Consider the following 17,759-nt stretch of genomic DNA (forward strand, 5'->3'; position numbering starts at 1 on the left):
AAGTAATTTCTCCAAAAATATAGTATTATTTTTGAAAAACACTATTGAGAAAAATATATTTAAAAGCTTGACCAAACACTAATTACTGCTAAGAAGAGCTTTTCGAATTAATTAGTCAAAACACAAACTGTTTCTCACCAAAAATACTTTTGAGAAACACTCTTGAAAAAAAGCAATTTTAGAAGCTTGGTTAATAGGCGTCCAGAGCTAATTGGACTCGCCACATTGCTAAAAGATCATTTACTATTTTCCCCATTTTGGTGTGCACGTATATTAGTATTAGGAGGCAAGGATCTTCACAAGAAAAGGAAAATAATAGTCCCTAAGATCAAAACCATCCCAGCAGAATTGCAGAAATGTCAAATTACAGCCCAACAAGCAATAATGAAAGAACTAATTAAGTTAAAAATTGAACTAAATAGCTTAATTATATATTCCTCAATTAAGTCAAAATTGGACTAATATAGCTTAATTATATATTCCTCATTTTCTCTTTGGCTTCTTTGATAGCTTCCCAGATAGTTTCCCGTTCTTAACTCCCATGTATCTGTCAATCTCCTCGTCACCATCATCTCCCCCTCTGCGTTTCTTTTTGCCACCACTTTCTTTGATTTTCTGTATCAACACAGATTGGATGTTAATTATCCAAAAACTCCATTAAGCAATGTATGACCATGAAAACATGCAGAGAAAATCCTCCATAAACTACTAATAACCTATACAATAATAATGTATCAGGAGACTGCCACTGGTTGCATGGGACATGTGTTCCAAAACGATTTGGGGCGCTAGATATAAATAGTAGAAAATGGAATATGGCATCAATGGAGAAGCTGCTACGGAAACTAGCAATGAAGCAGGATATTCTATGGGTGAGATGGGTGCATGAGTTGTATATGAAAAATGATGTGAATATATGGGATCTTCAACCACCTCTTGACTGCAGCTGGTACTGGGAGAAACCCCATTCACTCAAGCTGGAAATGAAGCACTGGTACCTTGACGGCAGATATCTGCTGACATCAAATGGAGCTTACTCTGTATCTATGAGTTATAATGCTTTACAGGGGGACATGGTGAAACTGACAAAAGTTTATTTAATATGGACAAGGCTTATGCAACCAAAGCAAAGATTCATAGTTTGGTTAGCAAGCCAAGAGAGGCTACTGAAAAAGGAAAGACTCGAGAGAACACAAGTGCCAGTGACTGAAGATGCATGTTGTTAATGTGAGGGGCTGACTGAAACTCAATCATTTACTTTCTGAATGTTCATGGGTTACTCGTTACTGAAGTAAGGAGAGAGTTGTTAGTCTGGTTAGGAATTCAGATACAGAAGCATGGGGTAAGACGAACAATAAGATGGATCAAAATAAGGCATTGGAGACAATTGAAAAAGGAGTTGATCATGGCAGTCTGGGCGCAATGATATACTACACCTGCCAGGCTAGGAATTGGAAGCAGTTTAGGAACATCAATGCAAATACAAGTTTTGTTAAAGAACAGATACAGAAGGAAACTAAGCATAGACTAGATATGATACAAGGTACAAAAAGAGCTCGAGGATGTCAAGTGTTGATACGGAGATTATGTAACTAGTTTTCCAGTTGAGGCCTAGATGACCCCAGCACCCTTCCTAGAAGGTGGTTTGAGCTTTAGAGCATATCAATTTGGTTGTTATGGTAATATTTCACATTTATTACCAAAAAAAATAATGTATCAGCATGCAAACATCAGGAAATATGAGCAACTTCAACATTTCATGGAATAAGTTGTATACATGTCACCTCTCACAACATTCCACAGCCTCTCCAACCGAGAAATGCACATAACACGAATAACAGCTCTACATCCAAACCACACTCGAAGAATCAAAATATGCTCGCACTATCTCTACCTTATTACCTCTCTAACATTAACACCTGAGCCTAATGAAAATGGTGAAAGAGGTGAATTCAACTATAATATTAAGTCCTAAAAAGGGAAACTAATAATAAAAATTAGGGCTCATTTCACTTGATTTAATTGACTAAATTTAAACAGTCTTTAACCCGTGCATTCAGAAGCTGACCACCTAGTGATTGCCGCCCACTGAAGTACACCCTCCCCCTCCCGCAAAGGGAAAAAACACAAGGAGACGAAGATTACCATCTGTGAGATCCTCTTGGCTTCTGTTACACGCTCCAAGAGTAGCAAAACCTCCTCTTCCTCCGCAGGATACTCAGGTAGTTTCTTCCCTGAAGATTATCAGTTTTTAGTTTGGAAAACATGTACCAGATAGACTAGAAGTGCTAGAAGAAGAATATATTAGAATCTCGGAAATATAATACTTCTGTATTTTCATACCAATAAGCTTTTCTATCTGTATATACCACTCCAACTCATACTGATTCACTAACGATATGGCAACCCCAGAACGTCCTGCTCGTGCAGTTCTTCCCACCCTATGTATATAATCCTGCAGGCCATGCATACAGTGATAAGCTAATATCGCATCAACAACAACAACAGTCCAATGTAATCCCACAAGTGGGTCTGGGGAGGGTAGGATGTACGCAATTGGAAGGGCAGAGAGACTGTTTAAAAATCGCATCAGAAAATAAATTAAGATTATTCAAATTGAAATGATGAGTATGAAGTCAAGTTTCATTGATCTTATTGCATAAACAAAGGACCGACATATTCTTTTAATTTTTTTTGACTGTGGTGTCCGGGCCAGCTTGCTAGCACCTCGACAATTCCATCGGGTACCAACTACCTCTCACACCAGCACAGGTACTGGGTAGCTCTACCTACCAAGGGTTGGAAATATGGAAAGAAATCACTTAATATTCGATTTTTTCAAATTCCAAACAAGCTGAACTACATAATTAAGGTTCAGCTAAAGAGTTTTTATCTAGCGTTTGGACAACTTTTAAAAAGTTTGTTTTGAAATAACTTTTTGGAAGTAAAAGTTTGTGCAAAAGAAAACTTGTCTGGATAGCTGCAGTTTTTTGGAAGATTTGTGGGTGTTCTGGGAGTGGAAAAGTTTTTTTTAATTAAGGGAGAGTGGAAGAAGTTTTAGGTATTATTTTTTGAAAGCCAAAAAACAAACCAACACCTTCGAAAAGTTTTTCAAAAACTTCCTAACCAAAAAAGGTCCATGCCTCGCCATAGATAAATCCAGGACCACCCCAATGAACAGAAAAATCAGTATACAACTTTACAAGCAGTAAGAAAAAAAAGATCCACCTTTGAGTTTGTTGGAATATCATAGTTGATAACCATATCAACAGATGGGATATCAAGTCCTCGACTGGCTACATCAGTGCAGATAAGGATATTGCACTCTCCAGCCTTAAATTTGTTTAGAGCCCCAAGCCTTTTTGTCTGTCCAATAAAACATGATATTTTTGAGGGGGAATGATAACCAGCAAACTGAAAAGATGCATGCCTTGAAGTTCATATATACCTGAGTCATCTGACCACTAATTGGTATAGCTCTCAAGCCAAGATTTCGAAGCATCAGAGCCAGCAGACGAGTTGCATCACACGTACGAGTGAAAACCATTGATGTACTGCCAGACATCTCAGTCAGAATATAGACAAGATAGCAGTCCTGTGGGCACATAATAATATAGTCAGACAACAAATCATTATTCGATAATTAAAGTGGGACCAGAAATCATTATTCAGCAAACAAAAGGAATTACATCCTTAACCCCTCAACTTCTGGGGTCTTTTACGTTTATTCCTCGTATACTATCTCTAGCATCCAGTCCCACAATTATCGGGCACAGTGGCACAGCTACTTTTGTCCCAAGGGTGGTCACCCGAAAAATTTTATTGTGTATATAGGTCGAATACCAATTCACATGATCATATATTATATTTTGAACACTCTTAACTTAGGTGTAAGAGTTAGCCCAATGGTCAAGGGCGTTCAAAATGAGGAGGAGTTCATGTTCTCCAAATTAAAACTAAACAGACACCATCACACCACCATGTTTGGTATAATTGGCTCTTCTCTTTTAATCCATAAATTTCTTGATAAATAACTGTTGAAGGTTAAATTTGTGTAAAAACAAACAACTAATCAAGTAATTTTATTAATTAAAAGTGCTTATTAAATAAATTGTAAAATTTAAAAGTCAAGCTCTACAAAAATTTCTTTAACAAAAAGCTCTTTACAGGGTAAAAACCCTCTCAACTCTATCTTTCCTTTGGTTGCTTACTAGAATTTTTTTGGTTCACTTTTTATGTTAGTTTTGATTTATAAAATTGTATTTCTATTATAGTAATTGTTTTTATGGTTTATTAGTTAAATATTAGTTTGATTTAAAATTTTCGGTGCATCCGTCAATCGAAAAAAAATTATAAACTTCTTTAAAGTTTGAACACCCTTAGCGAGATTCCTAGCTACGACGCCTGCTCGGGCACTAGCTAAACTAGTCGTCCTTTTTGAGAAGGAATTAGATAAACTAGTCCTTTTGATAATTTTTAATTTCAAATAAACTGGATTTGCCAATACCGAGCTTTAAAGATGCTATTTTACATATTGCTATTAAGGCCACCCTTCGCAACCTACCTCTCCACCTTAGCAGGTTCTGAATTCCCTGCTGCCTCCCCCTCCCAAGAGCCTTCCATGCTCTATCATCTGACCCCACACCCTTTTCCATCACTCATCTCTTGTTCACCATGCCTAATCTAACACCTTGCACCCCATCACTGTAGCACAGCTCCTAATGCTAGATCCCTCCCCTTTGCAGAAGCTTCCAACCTGCAGTGCCCCGTGTCCTATAGTGAAACTCACCAGAATTCTTCCCTGCCAACTCCGTGCCGTCACTTTCCCCTTCGCCCTACCCCTATCTCATGCAGAAACCCTAATGTTTTGTTTTGAATTCAACAAAACTTCTTCACTTAATTTTCCTCTCAGTTCCAATGTTGTAAGCCATACATTAAATCTCAAAAAAGGTCTGCTCACCAGGGAAAGAGGAGGTAAAGCCTGGCCAAATATGAATCAAGAGATGCAACTACTTAAACTTTCATGATTAATACTTTCACTTCAAATAATCAAGAGATGCAACTACTTAAACTTTCATGATTAATACTTTTGGGAAAGCTACAAATATGAATCTTGTAAAGAGTGACTGGTCATCCTAGTTATTATTTTGTAAAACTAAGTTAGCAGCACAATCATAATGATCATGTCTCTTCCCTCTTTTATCCACGTGATTGTATCTTATTCTAGTGGTGCCACAATGTCAAAACTCCCACATCCTTTAGCCACATAATGATGATTACTATGAGAGCACAGCAACACATATAGTGTTCTGTAGTAGGAATACACTTTCTCTGAACACCTTCGGCGCTTAAGCAGATAAATTCAAGCACATCGATTGTCATCAACAAGATGTAATTTACATGGAACATCATTATTAAGCCAATTGCTGGATACAATGCTTGCCACTTGGCTTGCTTTCTCCCAAACAAACCTATAAGAGAAACTTTTCACTAAAGAACAAACCTTATACTTGGCAGGAAGAAAACGAAACTGCTGCTTTAGTGTATCAACTGTGGAATACTTAGATGCAGCTTCAATCTGAAACAAATTATAAGCAAAGTTACGCAAAATACTCTTGACCACCTACAAATTATACTGTGAAAATTGGCATCGTTATATTTGTACCTTAACAGGATTTCTCAAACAAGCCCTCTGAAGTTTCTTTACCTGTAGTTCAATGTACAGATATATTTAGAATCAGACTTCCCATGCAACAAAGTTCACTCCTCTAAGGTTTCATCAAGAGTGACACAGCAGAAACTATTAAGCATGGAAATAAATTCCTTGAGGAGGAAAGCAGAACAGGAGCAAATTAACTTGCCAATTGCCATTCACAAGAACCCCACTTTCTCATTTTTCTTTCCTAGACAATTTCATGTAATAATCATATTGCTATTATGATATAGAGAATACGTGCATCTACTGCCATAACAATGATTACTGATCATTAGCTGCATGGCAATATGAGAAAAAGTTCAAAAACAAGTCAAAAGCTCCTCCATTTTATGGTATCTTCTCATAAATGGCAGACCGAGCATGATATTTGGAAAATAAAAAAAGGAAATTTTCATGAAAGCACTTTTCCTACCCAAGTACTCAGGAAAAGATACCTATCCAGCCATCAGAGAAGGGAATTTCTCTTAAGAACGGAACCTAGAAAGAGAATTGTCCACACAGAGAATAGACTATTTATAATTAACAACGGATTCATATAAACCACGTGAAAACAAACCTTCTTGGTCATTGTAGCAGAAAATAGATAAGTCCTTCGATCATGAGGGATCGCATGCAAAATCTGATCAAGGGCCTTTTCAAAATCCTCATTTAGCAGCCTGTCTGCCTCATCCAATACCTGTTGCATGGACAAATTCATGACTCAGAATATGCATGCATGCTCTTATCCAGCTAAAATAATCTGTTGTGAAACACATATTTATATTTTTTTTAAACCTAGACTTGGTTACGAATAGAAATCAAGATATTAAAATATGGAATTCTAATACAAGTCTGAATACCAATCGAATCACATATAATGAACTGCATTTTATTTTTGGATAAATATTGCTTCAATTAATGAATTTCTTGCTTGGTCCAATTGTCCGCAGCTAAGGCGATGAAGCGATTGTGCCTCATGCTGTAGTTGGGGGAAAAGCATTTAACTGTCAACCCACATGGAGACAAGCAAGTTTCAGAGGAACATATCAAGTAAAGTAGTCAAATGCTTTCTGCGGCTCAATATGTTGGAAAGTTAAAAAGTAAAGACCAACAAAATTTACCAATGCAGCCAGGAAAAAATGACAAGCAGCTTCTCCACTGACAAGAGATATAGAGCCCGTTTGGATGGGCTTGTTTTAAGTGACTTTTAAGCCAAAAGCCATAAGTTAGGAATTCTAGTTTTTGGCTTATTTTTGTCATTTTAGCTTAAAACTAATAGTCGTACCCGCGAGATGCGCGGTCAATATTAAAAAAATATTAATTAAATTAAATTATGATCGGGCTTGTTTGATCCTATTAGACGGTATTGCTTTAACAAATTTCAATTGTCATCTTATTTGTCAATACAATATACCCAATAATAAAATCTCTATTAAATTAAAGGTACTTATATAGTTAGTGAATAACTTTTTTGTTCTATATTTTTCTTTATTACATTATCCATTGTTTAGTATTATTACATTGTTAATAGAAATTTTTGTTTGTATATTACTTTGTTTACTATTTTTGTCTGCTTGCTTTCTTTTTGTAATATAAGAGAAGATATATAATTTATTACTGTTGAAATATTTTTTTATTTTGAATTTTATTCTATTTTTTGTTTTGTATTTTTCTTTATTATATCATCCAATATTTAGTATTATTACATTGTTAATAGAAATTTTTATTAGCATATTACTTTATTTAATATTTTTCTCTGCTACTTTGTTTTTGTAATATAATAGAAGATATATATTTTATTACTTTTGAAATAATTTTTTTTTAAAATTTTATTCTATTGTTCTCAATAATATTGTCTAAATTTTAATGAACAAATTCTCGATTAAATTAAAGGAACTTATGTAGTCATCGAATCATTTTTTTTTTGTGCATTTATCTGTATTATATCACCCATGTTTGAGTAGTTAATTTTAGGTAGTTAATTTTGTTGTGTCTGTTTTATCATTTTTTTTTGTATATAATTTTTCAATCTCCAAATTTGTTGGAGCTTTGTCCTAAAATTTGTCACTTTGTTAATTTTTTGACGTTACATTTGGAATTATCACAATGATTTGCTTCTCCTATTCTATATAAATAGAATAAATATTGTCTGAATTTAATGAATAAAATCTCTATTAAATTAAAGGGGACTTATATAGTCATCAAATAACTTTTTTGTTATGTATTTTTATTTATTATATTATCCAATATTTAGCATAATTATATTGTTAATATAAATTATTAGCATATTACTTGTTTAATATTTTTGTCGGCTAATATTGTAATATAATAAAAGATATATATTTTATTACTCTTGAAAATATTTTTTTATTTTAAATTTTATTATATTTTTCTCAAAAATATTGTTTGAATTTAAATGAAAAAATATATTTTTTATTTCAAAAAAGAAAAACAAAAATGATTTTAAAAAATAAAATAAAGAAATTAACTAACTTAAACCAACCCTCACCCATGTTTGAGAAATTAATTTAGGTAGTTAATTTCTTTATTAATTTTCAATAAATAATTTTTTGTTAGTATTAACTAATTATGCCATGCGACTTTTTTCTAGGCAACCACTTGAATTAATGTGGTGCCTTTTTCTTTGGCTTTTAATAATATATAGATAGATTATTAGCATATTACTTGTTTAATATTTCTGTCTGCTAATTTTTTTTGTAATATAATAGTAGATATATATTTTATTACTCTTGAAAATATATTTTTTATTTTAAATGTTATTGTACTTTTCTCAATAATATTGTTAGAATTTTAATGAATAAATACACTTTTTATTTCAAAAAAGGAAAACGAAAATGATTTTAAAAAATGAAATAAAGAAATTAACTAACCTAAACCAACCCTCACCTTGGGTAGTTAGTTTAGGTAGTTAATTTCTTTGTTAATTTTCAATAGATAATTTCTTTGTTATTAACTAATTTTGCCATGTGGATTTTTTCTAGGCTACCACTTGGATTAATGTGGTGTCTTTTTTTTTTTGGCTTTTAATAACATATAGATATAGATTTGAATTAGCAATTTTTAATTTTTTTTATTTCAATTTTATTATAAAATAATTTTAAGAGTTCCAACTTTGTTGGAGCTTTGTCACTTGTTGTCTTATGGTTATACCACTTGGCATCATATAATTATTTACTTCTCTTTATATATATATATTCACACACACACACTACAATATTAGAAAGAAACTATTCCACAATTTGAATCAAAAGGTTTTTGTATTGCTTTATTTTCGTTTTCTTATTTTAAAATAATTTTAAAACTCCAACTTGAAACTACTCCAACCCAATTTGAATGGGTAGTTATTTGAAAGAATTACAGAAAATACACATGACTTCACACCATAACAAAAAATGGCCCATGTTTTTAAGTTTTACCCTACCTAGCCCATATTGTACATATTTTGAAAGCCCTAGAAAATTCAAAATTTGTGTTCTTATAATCATTGTTTCTAAAAGCTATAGAGTTAAATATGTATTTAACACAACCATTGTTTTCACTCTCTCTTCTTCTCACATCTTCTACATATGCTTCAAGGGGCTGAGTAATTTCTGTTTCTCCCCATGTGTCACCTGGTTGCAATGTAAGAAAATTGAAAAGTAGAAGTCCACCACTGAAGGCCATTCAAAGCTTTGCTTTCGAAAATATGATTTTTTGAGTTTGTTAGTTGTTTTGGATTGGGTGTTGTTCCAATTGACTGCAAATATCAAAAGGAGTTCAAGATTTAAATTTGAAGCGATTTGGAGTAGATTTGAGCAAGATTTGAGTTAAATTTCAGAAAAGATGCAAGGAAGAAAACGAAGTCAGTTTTTTGTATAATCTTGTATAATAGTGTATATGAGTGTATAAACACATCTTATACACTATGATACACTTTTATACACCTTTATACAAACGTCTGTAGACGAACTTCTTCCACGATTTTCAGTTGCAATTCTTGTTCAAAACTAGTCCAAATCTCCATTAAATTACTTCAATTTTTTATACAACCTCCTTATACTATTTCTAACAAGTTTAAACAATACCCACTCCAAAATTCTCACGAAATCAAATTTAGAATTTAAACCCACATATTTAAGCTTGTTAAAAATCTAATTTTCACTACCCAAGTGGATTTGGTTTGTTGAACTAATATTTGAGTCACAGTTATTGATTCGAAAGTTAACTTAAAAGCTTGAGCAATCTTTTTTAAAAATTAAATAATAATTTTGAGAACCTATTGGAGTTGAATGTTGAGTATTAGCCTATTATTTTGGGGCTAGTTGATTGTAAATTGAAATATGGGCTATAAAACTGAAAAGTAGGGAGCCCAGTTGTTCTTATGTGAAATTTTCCCTAGTTATTTTTATATATATTTCTATTTTCGTTTTTCTATTATAACTAATTATAAGATATTTATATTTATTAATTCAAATAAAGTAACCAATTTTTTTTATTTTTTTTATAGATATTTAAATTCAAAAATAATAACTAATTATTAACTAAATAACTAATTAGTAGCTAATTATTTATAGATTTTCATTTTTTATAGATATTTAAATTCAAAAATAATAACTAATTAGTAATTAATTATGCCATGTGGCTTTTTTTTAGGCTGCCACTTGGCTTAAGGAGACGGCTTTATCCTCTCCTTTTAATAATATATAGACAAGTGCTTAAAAGCACTTTTTTACTTTTTTATCCAAACACTACAAAATGGCTTAAAAGCTATTTTGACTTAAAAGCACTTAAAACAAGCCAATCCAAACGGGCGTATGCACGCTGTGGGGAATATGGACCAGACAGCATTCGAAAATCATATCACTTGCCAGACATCAAAAGGCCTAGCCTTGAACATGCAGCAAATATCACTTTTAATGTCAACAGTGACATAATAACATATGATATCCTTCAACCAAATTTCGTGAATCAACATTGCACTTTAGGGTTTTTATCCAAAAGAAAACAAAAAAAGTGCATAAACAGGCAGAACGAGAACACCTCTGGAACATTTTCAGCATAAGACTCAATGGACAAACTTACCAAGTACTTTATCGTACGAAGAGAAAACCCTTTAGTATTGGAAAGATGATCCAGTAGCCGACCAGGAGTTGCCACCTACATCAGACAGCATGCAAATGCGCACTCAAATAAATGTCAGAGATTAAGCATATTAAAAAATCTGTAATAACATACAATAGCTTTAGCAAATCTGGTGTAACAACTCGTCCACATGGCTTACTAAACTGACAAGGCAACAGAATAGATGTTTGGATGTTGAAAATAAACCAGCAAAATATTTGACTGAGTACACTTAGAAGTTTTCTTTTTTAGGTAAGCAAGACTGCAAGAGTTGTATCAGTAAGTTGCATCAAGATGATGCATAATGATACCTAAGGAACCCTACAAAAACACGGCCTCTGACTGCACAAACATGTCTGCTGGTTGAAGAAATCTAGTAAACTATCAATATCGTGTACATGTTTTAACTTGAACCAAAAAGCTGACAGAAAAGGCTGTTGCAATTTGTAAATATTCTCCTTTTTGTTCAAAAAACATCTCTGATTTCTTTCCCTCCAAATAGTCCACAGATACAAGTAGGGATGGTTGCCCATCTCAGTACGCTTAATAGCTGATATTATATTAATTCCACTCACTTAATAGTTGATAATCTATTACTTCCACTAAAGACTTCTATAACATGAGCTTTCGGATAGATAATCTTAATAGTCTTTTGTAGAGAATCGTGTTCTGATGTAAATTCTCTACTCTTTGGTATACTTCATGTATACGGGAGTTCTCTCCCTTTTGATTAATACAATTTACCTTATCAAAAAAAACCTGAGCTTTCGGATAGATACTTTTGAGCCTCTCATAAGGAAAAAGGTCACTGATCTTACAATCCTAGGATGTGGCATGGTGCTGAATGAACATGGTTTAAACTGAACAAATAGATTTGCCAAGGCAAGGCCAATGGTACACCAATTTTGTTTTTGCTTAGATTGCTAAAAGGATTCATCATCAACCTTTTACAACCATCAACTACCTCTTCCAAAAGAGGTATGGATATTAATCATTCATGAGGACTTCTGTATAAGCCAAGGCATTTTGCAAAGTCAACACAGAAGCACATTTCCTATCAGATAATCTAAGAAGAAAAGGCAGGTAACATCCAGAAAAGGCAGCTAACATCCAGTAAAGGCCTAGCAGGATTAGGATCCCTTCTCGCAAAATATAGGCAACAACTTTAACAAAAAGCTGAGAAGAGAATGCAGTTTCAAACAACGGGGGCAAGGTAAGTGACTTTTTTTGGATAGGTGGGTAACTAACTATTTGACATCTAGTCTGGAATATTTTATACATCTATAGAAAAACAGATGACCCCCAAAATTATTTAAAGGAGACATCACAAACTTATGGAGCTAACTGCACAGTCCAAATAATAGCATGCGGCTACAGTGACCTGACATGCTTAGTCAAGGCTGGGATGGTATACTGAAGCAACAGCATCAGAGGTAAACTGCAGCTGGTGCTCCTCTGTCCCCTAAACATGCACTGCCATATGAATACTGCACCACCAACTCTTTTTAAAAAGGTCAAGTTTATATTACACCACCAACTCTGCCTGACATAGTAGTATTGCCTTATAATAAATCTTTCGAAAGAGATTTTACCATCTGTAGCTCCATTTCTACTTGCTTCATCTTAACAAGAGACACAAATATGTGGTAGTAAATGTTAGTACTTACAACAATGTGAGGCCGTTTCCCAAGGTTGATGCTCTGCTGTACTTGATCTACCCCTCCAACCAGCTGTGAAACAATTATCAGCAATCTTTTAACAAAAAAAAATGTCTAGCTGAATGCCAATGTCAACCATCATATATGACTGTTTCAATTCTGACATGCTCTACCCTGTCTACAGACATGTTGCTACAAATACCTATTGTCTAACAAGTGGTTATCAACCCTTTGGACTACATTTGAAGGGGAAAATGAATTGTTCATGCATGTAAATATGACTTAGTCAAGCTCACCACTGCACATTTTACTCCAACACCGGATCCTAAAGCTTCAAACTGTTCAGCAATTTGAATCGCGAGCTCTCTGGAATACACAAAGAAAAAAGTTGGAAATTAAATCACTAAAGAGCTTCGACAAAATAAGACAAGTAATCAGACGAATAAGCGACCTTGTTGGAGAGAGAACGCAGGCAAAAAAGGCATGCGGAGAATCTAATAGGGCTTGCAGTATAGGAATTGCAAAAGCTCCAGTCTTTCCAGAACCCGTTTGAGCCAGACCAATTAAGTCTTTGCCTAGAACAGAACCCAATCAAACAGTTTATAAGAAAAAATACTTTCACCAAATAGAGGATGATATACAAAAGGTTTAAACAATAAAAAAGGATCAAAATACAAATAATGTTCTTTAGAAAAGTCTTCCAATCTACTATACAAATTGGAACACTTTTGAGTGCTTTGAAGTCCAATGACAGATAAGAAAATGTGATGCCAGCAATTTAGAAAATGAACTCTCTCTCTCTCTCTCTCCAAATTTTCAACTTCAATATATGTGGACTTCAAAGCTCACCCCCTACTAGTTTATTAGCAGCACTCACATTACTTGCTTGACTGAATTTTGCATGGTCCACCAAACGTCCCTCAAATGCAACATTATATTCCATAACTTAGTGGAAAATTTGCATTGCACAGACATGATTTCTGACCAGCTAGCAGTCATATAAGGATCTTACAGGAAACCCACATTACCTTTCCCTTGTCATTTCAAATTTTCAAGTTCCTAAAGAATTTCTAGTTCAAAAATATTCTGTTCCATTACACTGGATTGTATCAAATACTATCACTTGAGGCAATTGCATAAAGCTGCTTTATCCAGATTTCTACAATAAAATGTTACGTCTCTATTTCGCACTTCTCTATTATTCATAAAGCTAAGATTTTCCTGTACTTCTCAAACAATGGCTTCCACAAAATCACGTCTTCAGACGATTTGCTACCACGGGCAAAATAGGATAGTGGAAGTTTCAACCCCACAACCCAAAACAGACCTAAAACACACCAGCAATCTAGCATAATCAGCGTAGAACTTTAAACCTATTTGAATTATTAGCACAAATCTTAAAACCACTCGAAATATCATATTTATAAGGAGAAAAAAAGTAAAAGATAAGCAAAAAAGAGTAGAACGTGTGGTAAAGGCAGAGATGAAAAAACATAAAGAAGGGAAGAAGAAAAGACCTTCAAAGGCATGAGGAATAGCTTCAGCTTGTATTTTAGAAGGGGTTTTCCAACCCAAACTATCACAAGCCTCAATCAGTTGATCAGAAACACCCAATTCTTTGAAAGACTTCACTTCTTCTTTGGATTCTTCCATTTAGCGGTTCTCCACAGTTGGTTCTATTAAGACAGTAACTTCAAATCAACAAACGTTACTGAAAAGGGACTATAAGCAAACAGAAAAGTAATTTTTCTCCGAATTCTTTCTTTTTATTCCAGTATTTAATAATCCTCTTTATTTTCCAAAGACAAATAAATAATCTCTCACAAATATCGACTCTGGATATTTCCCTTCAACTTTTCAATACTCAAAGCAGCAAATTTATCGGGATGATAAAAAAAGACGTATGAAGCAAAACATATTTAATATTAACTTATTGAGGAAGTTTGTGACTCTCATACTTTAAGGGCCTTGGCATAAATGGTAAAGTTGTTTTTATGTGACCACGAGGTCACGGGTTCGAGCCGTGAAAACAGTTGTTTGGAGAAATGCATGGTAAAAGTGCGTATAATAGACCCTTATGGTCTGACACTACCCGACCTCACACATAACCGGATTGTCAAATAATTCATTCAAAGGCATATACAATCCAATGTAACGTTACTTTTTTAATTACAGAGAAAAAAAATCCAATTTGAAGCCATTTAAAATTGTGTAAGAAAAGAAAGACGAATTATACCATTTAAAGGACAAAAATTTATAACTCAACAACATATTAACAAATAACAAATCACTGTAAGTCTTCATTAATCATACTCCAATTGAAAAACCATAACAGCAGAAGTTAGACGACTCACGGCCATAAACTGCACGAAAAAAAAACACAAAAGGAGAAGAAGATACCTACGTCTGAAGACGGAATGGAGGCAAAAGGCCGCAGGCAGTGACTTTCGGCGGTGGCGGTGAACAAGGAGAGGCGGCAGTGGTGTTCTTCAGGTTGTGTAATGCCCTCTTTTCTAGTTTTGCCCTTTGAAGTTGGAAAATATTGGAAAGAAAAGAAAAAATATACAGACATTTGTATAAATGTGTATAAAAGTGTATAATAGTGTATAAGATGTGTTTATACACTCATATACACTATTATACAAGATTATACATAATTATAAAATAAATAAAAAAGTGACTTCATCTTTTTCTTTACATCTTTTCTGAAATTTAACTCAAATCTTGCTTAAAACTACTCAAAATCACTTCAAATTTAAATTTTGAACTCCTTTTGATATTTTCAATCAATTGGAACAACACACAATCCAAACAACTAACAAACTCAAAAAATCAGATTTTCGAAAACAAAGCTTTGAATGGCCTTCAATGATGGACTTCTACTCTTCAATTTTCTTACATTGCAACCAGATGACATAAGGGGAGAAGCAGTAATGGCAGACGGCCCTTGAAGCATATGTAGAAGATGTGAGAAAATAGAGAGTGAAAGCAATAGTTGTGAGAACACAAATTTAACTCCATAGCTTTTAGAAGCACTGGTTGTACAATATGAGCTAGGTCAGGTAAAACTTAAAAACATGGGCCATTTTTTGTTATGGTGTGAAGTCAAGTGTATTTTCTTGTAATTCTTTCATAATTTTATTGGAAGTCTATTTTTCTAGCTATTTGAGATGTAAAATTATTAATAATTTCTTTTTAATTGATAATACTATCAATCCATTTAATTGTTTTTGACACATTATTGATTTTAGGTAAGATTTTATCAATTATAATTTTGAAAAAAAATCGTTTTTTCCTTTTATATTAAAAACTCTATATTTGTATTAAAAATACTAAATATTATTTTTTAAATACATATAAACTTATTATTTTTAAAAAAATGGGCTCCCCCAAATTTGCGGGCTAAGGCGCAGATAATCTAGAGCCAGCGCGAACAATAGCAACCCCTGAAAAACTATTTTCAGTTTGGATAAAGTAGTAATTTAAGTTATTTTCCTAATATGTAGGTATAGTTATTTAATTAATTTTCTAATATTTAGAATTTAGAAATTAACTACAATATGCATAATAAATTTTTTCTTATTTGAACTATTTATATATGTAAGAAAATTCTAATATTTAAGGTTTAAAATTAATTAAAAATTTACCTATATAATTCTTTTTATATAGCTAATTTTGAGGGACATTTAAGGGGCAAATAGCTAAATTTGGACGTTACCTTCTAGTGATGTGAATAACATTTTACGGGGATGTTATTGATTTATGAAACAAAATATAGACCATATTGAGATGTAATTCGAACTTTAGGAGACAAATTATTTTCGATAGTAGAGAGGTAGATATGGCCCTTTTCTGTTTTTAAGATTAGCAATATATTTAACATCTGAAAGTAAATTAATTATCATATTTATCATATTACTAATTACTCAGATTTAGAGATTTATAATAATTACTTTATTATAAATAGTATTCATGAGCAAGTGAAACTCTACAACTCCTCGTCCTTCTCTTACCCTTACCCTCCCTATTAATTCTTTTGCTGATTTTTCTAACATGAGTTGTGAAATATAAGAAGACTAAATACATTGTTTTTGTTTAAACAATAAATTTCAAAGATCTGAAAATTTGCTGAATTCATAAGGAGACAAAAATACTTGACTCATCAGTACTAGTAATTCCCTTCCAATTTTCGTTATCTGAGAAAAGAAGGACCATGATAGCACGTACTTGAGTGATAACCTGCCGTCATTATTTAGCAACTTACCATCTATAGAGCTATAAGAGTAGAGGCGGATTCAAAATTTTAATTTTATATATTCATGACTCAAATTCTAACAATTGAATCTATTGCCTTGTTTGAGTTATTGATTTATAGTTTAGTGTTTTTAGAAATTTCAGTAAATTTTACATAGATAAATACAAGTATATACTAAGCTAAAAGTTAGGAATTCAAATGAATCCACGCCTAAAAAAATAGATTCGCCCCTGCATTAGAGAAGAATAATCACACTTTTCTCGAAATGTTTTCTTTCTTTCGTGTTTTAGTTAGACTAAATATTACTTCTAAAGACATAGTTAAAGTTAATAGTATATATTCCAACAACTATCACGATTTCTTTCTTTCCCGTTTTAACTGAGTAGATGCATACGGTGCCGGAGCATTCTACATTGTCGTCGTTTTATTAGCTTCATCAAAATAGTAGCAACCACAAATTAGATTCATTAGTGCTTCTCACTTATACCAATTAAAATCCATTACAAACAGCATTATTCTTCACTCCATTTAAATCGCTTTGCTTATTTTTAACTTCATTAGAGTCACAAAGGTTTTTTATTGTTATTATTTAATTTTACATATATCTTAGCAATTGCTAGACTTTTCGGGAGGACATTCTTGGCGGCGAAAAAACAGAGAGTTCAGCTATTGCATCAGTTGCTTCTCCTAAGTGTGAACATTTTTCGTATAAAAAAAGTGGCTAAATAGTATTAACTTTTAAAATAGTGACGCTAAGTATATAAAATAAAATAGTGACTATGTTGGTTACAAGTGTTAAAAGTTTCTATTTGCCAATTTTATCCTTAATAATTAATATATTTGGTCAAATTTCGTGAGGTCCAGATTATATTATTTTCAATAGGGAAATTATCTAGATATGCAAAATTGGTACCCTAATTACCACTATTAGGAACATTTGCACATAATTACCTAATATAGCAAGATTTTTAAAACATAGCAACTTAGAAATTTTAAGCTCCGATCTTCTTGATTTTCTCTTCCTCTTCTC

General features: G+C 32.9%; 1 protein-coding gene across 3 annotated transcripts; it reads right to left on the reverse strand.

Annotated features, from left to right (window-relative positions):
* Positions 1–295: 295 nt before the first annotated feature.
* LOC107830086 (DEAD-box ATP-dependent RNA helicase 10-like) lies at positions 296–15,017 on the reverse strand. 3 transcript variants are annotated; one of them, XM_016657570.2, is made up of 14 exons: positions 14,879–15,017; positions 13,992–14,150; positions 12,926–13,049; positions 12,771–12,840; positions 12,484–12,546; positions 10,778–10,852; positions 6,273–6,392; positions 5,666–5,707; positions 5,504–5,578; positions 3,449–3,595; positions 3,229–3,366; positions 2,344–2,455; positions 2,146–2,234; positions 296–615 (listed from the first exon to the last, which is right to left on the reverse strand). In XM_016657570.2, the coding sequence occupies exons 2-14, from the start codon at positions 14,125–14,127 to the stop codon at positions 484–486; spliced, it is 1,323 nt and encodes a 440-aa protein (XP_016513056.1). In that variant the 5' UTR covers positions 14,128–14,150; positions 14,879–15,017; the 3' UTR covers positions 296–483. The 3 variants fall into 3 exon arrangements, with proteins under 3 accessions (XP_016513056.1, XP_016513055.1, XP_075092812.1); XM_016657569.2 differs by having other exon boundaries at positions 14,875–15,015; XM_075236711.1 differs by having other exon boundaries at positions 13,992–14,165; positions 14,875–14,977.
* Positions 15,018–17,759: the final 2,742 nt, after the last annotated feature.

This window comes from Nicotiana tabacum, chromosome 18 (assembly GCF_000715075.1).
Source record: "Nicotiana tabacum cultivar K326 chromosome 18, ASM71507v2, whole genome shotgun sequence".
Taxonomy (NCBI): Eukaryota; Viridiplantae; Streptophyta; class Magnoliopsida; order Solanales; family Solanaceae; genus Nicotiana; species Nicotiana tabacum.